Here is a 10069-nt window from a genome sequence, read left to right as displayed (position 1 = left end):
TTATTGTTTGCTTTTACATAAAATTTTATGAGGGTTTTTTATTACCTACACACATACATGTTATTTGAGTTACGTGAGAGAATGTTTGTACAAGTCAATGTCGTCACTTATCTACAGAAACTAATTACAGAAAGGACAACGACAATTTTGGATAAAGCCAATGGAATAAAAGACAAAAAATCTTTTATTTTGTAATAAATCCAAATCACCAAAAATAATCACAATTCACAGTTGTAAAATAAATATATATATATTTTAATGTGTGTGTTTTTGTTGAAGTCGTGCATTTTATTATATTTCTGTTATCCAGAACATCTAGATTATGCAACTGTCAATAAAACTGAAAGTTAACCAGTCTAAAATTGATATTGTTATTAATAAAACATTTGCTCGTAAAGTATTTCTTATTTCATTAATTTCAATATAGTAATGATTCATTACGTTCATTACGAAAATGTGTCGTAATTTTATAGGAAACCTTTATCATCCGTCTAAAAACGGACGGTAATTTTTTAAATCTTAGCAAAGATGTCAGAAAAGTGCTCAACATTTTATGAAAAAAAGACTGAGATAAAATATAATAAAAAATCATTTAATTATAAATAATTAACAGAATAACAAAAATATTAATTTACTTCATGAGTAATACTGGCTGTTTTTGGTGGATTTTTTGGGGGTTTAAATAATGACTCACTGAAAAGGTCTTAATATAACTAAGATGTTTTAACTTTGGGGTTTGCTTTCAATGATTTCTTCACATAATACATTGCAACAAAAAATATTATTAAAATAGATAGCAAGAATAAAACTACAATCGCAACTAATTCTAACTCCAAGTATTGCGTCCAGGAGACGTTGGCGCCAGCTGCACGTAGATGTTTCGCTCCTTTGTGTCGCAGGACGTATTCTACCCACCACACTGCTCGTTCTAGAGGCGTTTGAGGGTTATCATTCATAATTGTGCGTATTCTCTTTATGTTACTTCGATAGCTACAAAGAGAATAGTTAAGTTTATATATTTTTAAGTGCAATAATCTTTAGCATGTGTCGTCATGAGCCGTGATAGCCCAGTGGATATGACCTCTGCCTCCGATTCCGAAGGGTGAAGAAGAAATTAAATAGCACGTGTCTCAATCGGTGAAGGAAAACATCGTGAGGAAATCTGCATACCAGAGAATTATTTTAATTCTCTGCGTGTGTAAAGTCTGCCAATCCGCATTGGGCCAGCGTGGTGGACTATTGGCCTTACCCCACTCATTCTGAGAGGAGACTCGAGCTCAGCAGTGAGCCGAATATGGGTTGATGACGTACGTATGTGTCGTCTATGACATTTATCTCGTGAAAAGAAAAAATAACATATTCTCAACCAATAAGGGCAGAATTGAGAATTTGTCTCTATTTCGTCATAACTTTACGAAGATTTGAGCGTTATTTCGAATTCCGTCGCTATTGGTAATTGGATAGAGGAATAAGCATTGTAGTGAAATCGCACCCAAAACCAATACAATCGTATGACAGTTTTTGAGAGGGTAATCTTACACATCGAAAATATTTGACATCAATATATATAATATTTGTGTCTAATTATAACAACACACAATTACAAAATAATCGCAATATCAACACGTGTAATTCTTCGATCAAGTGGCCGATTATTCTGTGATCGGCCACTTGATCGATGTTTTGCTGTTCTGGGTGAAGCATCGATTATTTTTACATATTTTTTTTTAATAATATATAATTAAGTTAAAATAGTAACAAATTAAACAAAATATTTTTTTAGTACGCTAGAACTTGTTAAAATTTTATGACATTTATGAGTTTAATGATTAATTTAATTCATTATTAGTCCTTCTAAGATGTATCTAACAGTAAATCGTTAAAACCACAATCCAAACAGATTTTACACGAGATCGAATGTATTATATCTTATAACGAGATTACTTAACCTTTTCAAAAGGAAATCTTTAGAAGAGAAAGCATTAAGCACACAAGATAAATAAAACCTACCTACCTACCTACTAGGTACTTACCGAAATAATAATTTCTTAAATGTCCATAGTTAGATCAAAATCATATCGAATAATTAGTGTGTCCTCGTTGAAAACATTATGGCGTACAACAATTCAGTAATCAGATGAGATCGTCATTTGTAATTTGTACTATTATTATAAAGCTGGAGAGTTTGTTTGATTGAACGCGCTAATCTCAAGAACTACTAGTCCGATTTGAAAAATTCTTTCAATGTAAGAGAGCCCATTTATCGAGGAAGGCTATAGACTATATATTATCCCCATATTCTTACGGGAATGGGAACCACGCGGGTGAAACCGCGCGGCGTCTACTAGTATTATGTAATTTAATTTAAATCTGTGAGCCGTGATAGCCCCGTGGATATGACCTCTGCATCCGATTTCGGCGAGTGTGGGTTCGAATCCGGTCCGAGGCATGCACCTCCAACTTTTCAGTTGTGTGCATTATATGAAAAATTATATCTCAGGTGTCTCAAACGGTGAAGGAAAAACATCGAGAGGAAACCTGCATACCTGTGTGGTGGACTATTGGCTTCACCCCTCTCATTCTGAGAGGAGACTCGAGTTCAGCAGTGAGACGAATATGAGTTGATAATAATGATGATGTTGAATTTAAATCTATCTTACATAGTGTTAATTATTACCTGTTATCTGAAATAACGGTTTCAATGGCGTCTCTGAACGTTTCTTCAGTCAAATCTTTTAGATCAAGTTTAATTCCAATTTTAAGTTGTTGATATTTTTCAACGTTGTACCATTGGTCTGCAATCATAGGTATACCTATAACTGGCACTCCGGCTTCAATAGCTTCATCTGTTGATTGGAGTCCGCCTTGGGTAATAAATAGTTTGATTTTTGGATGCCCTATAAACAAAACAGGAACCGGGGGATAGAAAATAATAAAAATATATTATAAATATTCACTTAAAATTTATATATTGTATTTTTAATAGAACTCAAATTTAACTCTAAAACAACAATTTGGAAAATTCTGAAATTGGTAAATTTTGCTTTTTGATTGGATTAGATAATAAATATTATATGCAGATAGTATTTTTATACACCACACTGAAACGTATATTTGATAGATAAAAAACTAAAACACACACTTTTAGCACGCACAAAAAATAATACATACAAATATTGGATTTAAGTGACGTGGCTATTTTTTTCGTATTTCTGACAACAAACCCTTTCATTTGATATCCATATCAAGGAGTGGATTTCAAACAGACATTCCGCCATCTTGGGGAGGCCGCCATATTGGATTTGTAATGACCTTTCTTAGCTAGTCATGTATTGTCAATAAAACTCCGAGCGTGTGCAAAATTTCATCCTAATCAAAGACCGGGAAGTGGGTCAATTGAGATTCCAAGATTTTCGTACGTGCATAGTTACAAGTGAAGCTATTATAAAGCGTGTAAAAAGTAGGAGCTTTAAAATATATATACGAATTACCATTTTGACCGGCATTGGATTTTCCTCCGGTATTATTTTTATGAGTATTCGAGGATAAGGCAACATTAAAACGTAAGCGAGAACAATATTAAAAATAATGAAATTTTGGCTCCTACAAATATTTTACAGCAATTATTTTCAAATAGCAGAAATACATTAATTATTGTTTATGATGAATCTTTTACTCACTTAAGAGGTCTGGTTGTGGAACCCATTTGTAAAGTTTGACATTTTCTGTCTTTCCAGGTATAGAATCTTGATTGCACTTCCAAATTATATCATAAGGAAGCTGGGAGAAAACTTTCGTAATCACCTGAATTTTGTCAAATGGCAAATTTGTAGTGTTGACATTTGTTCCAAGACTGAAATAAATTACGCCATTTTTGGTGTTATTCATAAGCAAGTCCAAATCCTGGGGAAGAGAATATTATACAAATAAAAATATGTTGTTGTTACTATATTGTTAGCTTGCCTAAACTCATACATAGATACATGACAGCTAAAAAAGATTGCACTTCCATATTATGTCATATGGAAGCCAGGAGAAAACATTTATTTTCATTTGAATTTTGTCTGTACTTTGACAAATTTAACTAAAATCAAGTTAGGGCGATTAGAAATGACCAATAGAATATCTATCTACCTATTCTATTCTATACTATAATAAAAGAGTAGATTGGAGTATCTGTACTTTGACCAAATTTGACAAAAATCAAGTTAGGGCGATTAGAAATTAGCAATAAAGTACAATATTTTTTTATTACAATATATTTTTTTATATTTTCTTGTCTGTCTGTATATTCGTGCCATTCTCTCACTCTCTCTTTAATGCAGTTTTCACAAATAGATCAAGCAAAGTCCAAGGCAACATATAGGCTTTGTTTCATTAGGATCGGACATATAGAAAAAAAGTTATCCTGAAAAAACCGAATTGCCTAAATTGATTCGCAGGCGTTATTTGGAGAAACGAGTTTTCCACTATAACTGTGTAATATCGATATTGAGGCATATATTCAACTGACTAATTTGTTTGTTTATTTGTTTGAACGCGCCAAGCTAATCTCAGGGACTATTTGTAAGTTCAGGTTCAACTTGTATAATTCTTTTTGTGTTTAAATAGTCACATTGTCTACTTTTTTACCCTTACCGCACACATGGTTTCGATACTTTAAGATTTTTTTCTGTATATAAAAATCATATTTTTATTAATCTACTTTCTCATCCTAATTATTCATTTATTTGTGTAATCGTATGTATTTTTGTTAATCTACGTCAAAGATTAGTTATCAATTTATTTCAGTATTTGTACTGCGTGGTCAAACGTTCAAGTGGCGTCAAGAATTGGGAATGTTATAATTGAAAAAAATACATTAAAGCGTTTAGTTAAAAAACTGAAAATTTTCAGAGGAGCTGTTTTAATAATTGTGAATAAGAAATGAATGTGCTTTCTTCACTTTTAACGATTTTCTTTAGTTTTTAGAGCGCGCTTTTTTATTGGTCATATATGGCTTTGTATGCATTCAAGCTAGTTTTATTTTCTTTACAGATATGTTTAAATTTTTCTTGCTTTTATGGATTATCTAAGCATAAGAACTTTATTCTTAAAATTTTTCAGACTCCAAATCTGAATACCAACCAAAAGTTAAACCTAAATTCATTTTGGACTAAATGCATACGAAGCCATTTACAGACAGATATTGTTCGACGAGCCATATATGGCTTCGTATATATGACTAATTATTGTTTAAGGTTCATAAAATATATTTTCATAAAAAAAAAACATTTTATTTCCATCTCCTTACCAAAAAGGGAAGTGTGTTTCTTATTTTATCATTACGTATTTTATAGCACTACAAGCACTACAATTTAATGAAGGTCTAAAATCGATCTGTTAATTGATCCAAAACACAGACAAGGGAACTCCTCAACGATTTTCAGCAGTTACCTTGTGTTTGGACTTGATTAATTTGTATTAATGAGAATTTTCCACCTACACGGATTGTGATTGTCAATAAGGGTCTGGTAATGAAGACGAAGGACAATTAAGGAAACTCCTTAACGGGTTACAGTAGCTACCTTGTATTTGGCCTTCATTAATTTGTATTGATGAGAACTTACCACCGAAGTGGATCTTGACTGTCATAAGGGGTTCAGTGATGAAGACGAAGGAGAGTTGCCTTATCTCCTCATCGGTTTATAGTAGTTAAAACCACTACCTACTAATCACGCTGATGCATCCGTTTGAGATGGAATTTAAGTTGGGTAATCGCGTCATCTGTGGCAATGCTCTTTCGTGCTGTGGCCTACTTAATAATTTATTTGAATCTAAGTCAAACAGCGCCATTTCCAAGGTTTTGACAAGACTCAGAGCAACAAGTCTTTGGCGAAATTGTTCTTACCTAGCCTTCTAACAGGATTTAAAAATAAAAAACTACACTAAAGAATTTAGGAATAGTTGAATTAAAGGGGGGGAGGAAATGGTAGGGTGTTGATTTTATGTATGAAAGTAATGTTTAATTTATTTAAGTGTTAAAAGGCAGTGTTCTTTTACGTGTTTTTTTTCAGAAACGACTTGCTTAAAAATTAACAAGACACCGGCTTAGCACCGCCTTCAAACCGTTCAGCAGGTAGAAACATAGTAATATAATTATGTTATTTTTGCTTTTTAGTATAGTAGGTACGTTTTTAGATTTTGAAGTCAGTTGTATTTTAATATGTTTTTATCTTTATGAACGGATTTTCATGAAAGCTCATTTGCATCATATTTTTGTGGTAACGTACCTAGTTGCTATTTACGAGTAAAACTTACCTTTGGTAAGCCCTTCGTTTTTGGATTAGTGTGTATTCCTCCAATATGTATAACATTCGGTGGAAATGGTTGGTTGTCCATCCAAATTCGATGGATATTCAAAAACAATAAGTCAACGTTATTATACAACTCTCTTATGGATGGTATATCGGTCCCAAATACTTGTTGTAAACTTCTATTGTCCTCTTCTTCAATTTCTTTAAAAGTATTCTCCATCTGCCATTGATAATATAATTCTTGTAGTTTTTCGTAATTTGATAAATTGTATAGTCTTTGCGTGGGTATTGCTGGGTACAAGAAAGGATGTGTAGGGACACCAAAAGCTTTAAAATTATATGACAATCCGCCAAATGAACTGATTTGAATCACTGGAACTTTGAAAATATGCGAGTAAATTAATACGGGCCTCACGAAAGCTTCTATAAGTAACAGATCATAATCAGTTTTGTTATTTTTAATTAATGCTTGAATTTCTTTGCTTGACACTATTTGAGTTACAGTAATTTTTGACATTGACCTTAAAATAAAATATATTTGGGAGTAATAGTCAGCTTCAGATATAGATTTGTCGCTCATCCAAACGTCTGTCCATATTTTGTAGGATAATTTACGGACATCTATTTCTATTAAATTGGGTGGTCCATGTCCTTTCGGATAAACAGGATCAGGAGTAATAACTGTGACTTCATGTCCCTTTTTAACTAGTTCCAGTGTTAAAATCCGAAACACAATTTGATGACTGATCGAAGGAGTTGGATACACTGCTAATATTTTCGCAGAACTCACTACATAAAAATTTAAACTGGCTAAAAATAGCGTCAGTGAGATATGTACACATAGAGACATGGTAATTTACTAATTCTTAAAAGCCTGTGTATCTCATTATATAGCTCACTGGAATAAAGACAATGAAGAATTAAGGCTCAGGTGCACTTAGTTTTTCAACAAATGATGTAGTACGAGATCCGGCATAAGGAATATATAACTTTACCTGTTATTTATTACGGATAAGAAATAGTGATAGAAAATATATACATTGCATATTAGTTGCCTAGTTAAATTGCAACCGCGTGAAATTAAATCATTATGTTTTTTATTTAATTAATCTTCATCCCTCAAATACTAGATAATAGAGTATACCCAAAAGAACTGAAAAAGTAAAGATTTCCTGCAACTTTTGGGTTTCCAGATTTAAACCGTTAAGTAATGTTATTTATATACCCTCTTCAGTTATTTAGTCGTTCTAATAAAGTCGTTCGAAAGCTTTAATAAGAAATTCAATGTCAAATGAAAGCTTATTTTGTGTTTTTTTTAATTCTCCATGAAATTAAACTATATTAAACTGCTGGCTTTGAACTACTTCACAGTTTCCTAGATTTTGTATGAAAAATGTGTTTGGCTGCAATTTATCTAGACAACCTATTTGCAATGTATCACTGTGAATATTATTATCAATCATTTCTATTACTAATAAATATCTGATGAGGGTATAATATTCTTAATGCCGGATCTTAGACCAAAGTAATTACACGTTTTTGCAAATAATGAATATAATCAATTAACACAGAATAACTCTAGTATAAAGTTTTCACGATGCCTGTAGTTACACTAAATAACTCTAGTAAAGAGAACGCGTTGGGAAAGCCTAATTACTCCTGGTTGTAATAATAACCGAATGTCTCATCCGCGTTGAATTATCTGAAAGATAGTTGAAGATTTAAGAGTTAAAAATTTAAAAATGTAATAAAATCTTTTTAACAAAAAGATTTAATAAAATCTTTGTAACAAAAAGATTTTATATGCTTGCTTAAAGATTAAATATGCTTTACTCTAAAAAGCGAAAAATAACATAAATTTTTTCGTTAAAAAGATTTTATTTTTCTGTTTTAGTCTGTATGAGTAACTTCAAAAATTAAAAACTAAAAAGGTAAAAATGACATTATAGAAGTGTTGAACGCATTACTTAATGACTTTAGTAATGCGTTCAACACTGTTGTTGATTTTGATATTATCTTTACTATTGTTTATTACTGAAGTCAATTAACATTTCCAGCAGTGGTGTCTCTTGGTTTAACAGTTACTTGCGCGGTCGCCAGCAATGTATTTAAACTGATAGCTCATTCTCAACGTACAGCCCACTCACGGCAGGTGTACCACAGGGTGGCATCTTATCACCTCTTCTTTTTCGTTATTTACATTAACACTACCTTCAAGTGTACACTGCTGCCTCCTCTTATTATGTATGCTATTGAAAATCTAAATAGTGATCTGAGCAAAATTAATACTTGTAGTGCATCTTACGGTCTAAGTGTTAATCCAAAAAAGTACCAGGTTGCCATACTGGGTGGTTCCAAACAACTTGCATAGATTGCGTCGATTAGTTTACCTCCCATACTACATGGCAATGCAGTTCTCATTCTTATTAGGTCAGAAATTCGTCATGTTCCCATTATTACGCCTCGTACTCACTAGAATGTACTGAAATAATATGGTATTCTTTTCTGGTAAACATGTTGCTTTTAAAGCTTATTAGTCTCCCAATCTACCGCTTCTTTGTAGTGACCTTGATATTATCATAGGTAGAGGTATCTTGGTGTTTTGATAGACAATACGGTTAATTGGTGTTAACATGTTGACAGTCTAATTTCTAAAGGGACTAAAGCTATTAACGCACTGTACCCAATTTTAAGTCGCAAGTCTAAGCTTAGTGCGACAACAAAATTAAAAGCGTATTTCACATAATGAAACCATGTATAACATTACGCAGCCCCTGTTTGGTGTAGCATCTGCGAAACAAGATATTGTATAACCTGCAGTTATGCAAAACAAGGCGTTGAAAATTTCCTACAATACTAGTAAACCTTTTAGAACTAATAAAAAAAACTACATTATCGTAATATAGTTAAGTAGTCCTGAAGCAAGAGAATGTTCTCTTTAAGACCATTGTTTGAAACTATTAATTATAATTATCGGTTGACTCATCATTACACATGGCGGTAATCTCGTAAGCAAGGTTAAAATATTTGTAAAAAAAAATATTTATCATTTAACCAATTAGTATTTATAATCTTATATTCCGTACAATAGAATGACGAATAAAATTTATAAATTAAAACTAAGAATTAAACCTATTCAAATACACAGTCAAATCAAAACACGAAGTCACCACACCTGGATCACGTTTACTGATAACTGATTATGCCTGTATTATTATTAGTTCGATGACACAATTTTTTACTACTTAAGGCATTTTATGAGTGTTTGATAATGTTGCCCGTGCGTTATTTAAATATATTAAAATAAACATATTAAAAACATATTAATAATAATCATTATTATTATAACAATTATCCAAGTTAATAATATTCTTACTTTTCCCAAATATAAACAGACAGGCACAATTTATGCATATACATAACCTAAAATATGTTATGACGATTCATGGATTCTAATTGAAATCTTATTTTTTTATCAGTGAAGTACGTTAACCCTTAACAAGTGCTTATAGCAATAGCTTTACATACAAATCTGATAAATTGGGATAAATATATAACCGACCAAATAATACAACAATGCTTATTACTGCCAAACACCATCGCTGTTTTCGATATAAAAGATATGTGAATATACAGACTAACATACAGACATGAGGCTTAATATACCTTGGCATGTAGCCGTAGGCTAACTTTTAGAAGTTAAGCGTAAACGGCCTGATAATTTTCTCTGTAGTACATTTTTCTAGTATTCCCTACACAGTAGTACCTGTGTT

The 10069-nt window shown here is 32.0% G+C and overlaps 1 protein-coding gene across 1 annotated transcript; it reads right to left on the bottom strand.

The window, feature by feature from the left end:
• Positions 1-278: 278 nt before the first annotated feature.
• On the bottom strand, positions 279-7146 carry LOC128198005 (UDP-glycosyltransferase UGT5-like). Its single transcript, XM_024081863.2, has 4 exons — positions 6301-7146; positions 3681-3903; positions 2678-2897; positions 279-990 (listed from the first exon to the last, which is right to left on the bottom strand). Exons 1-4 carry the CDS (start codon positions 7144-7146, stop codon positions 714-716), a joined length of 1566 nt encoding a protein of 521 aa, XP_023937631.2. The 3' UTR covers positions 279-713.
• Between the last annotated feature and the right edge of the window lie 2923 nt (positions 7147-10069).

The sequence above is a fragment of the Bicyclus anynana genome, chromosome 2, assembly GCF_947172395.1.
Source record: "Bicyclus anynana chromosome 2, ilBicAnyn1.1, whole genome shotgun sequence".
Taxonomy (NCBI): Eukaryota; Metazoa; Arthropoda; class Insecta; order Lepidoptera; family Nymphalidae; genus Bicyclus; species Bicyclus anynana.
Note: the sequence above shows the minus strand (reverse complement) of the source record. Positions and strands in the feature narration are given on the sequence as shown.

Excerpts from the sequence above, each read along its gene's own strand:
- LOC128198005 (XM_024081863.2), bottom strand. The coding sequence starts at position 7,146 with ATGTCTCTATGTGTACATATCTCACTGACGCTATTTTTAGCCAGTTTA. Across the intron at positions 3,904-6,300 it reads AAACGAAGGGCTTACCAAAG|GATTTGGACTTGCTTATGAA; the intron begins GTAAGTTTTACT and ends TCTCTTCCCCAG. Across the intron at positions 2,898-3,680 it reads TCCACAACCAGACCTCTTAA|GGCATCCAAAAATCAAACTA; the intron begins GTGAGTAAAAGA and ends TTTTGTTTATAG.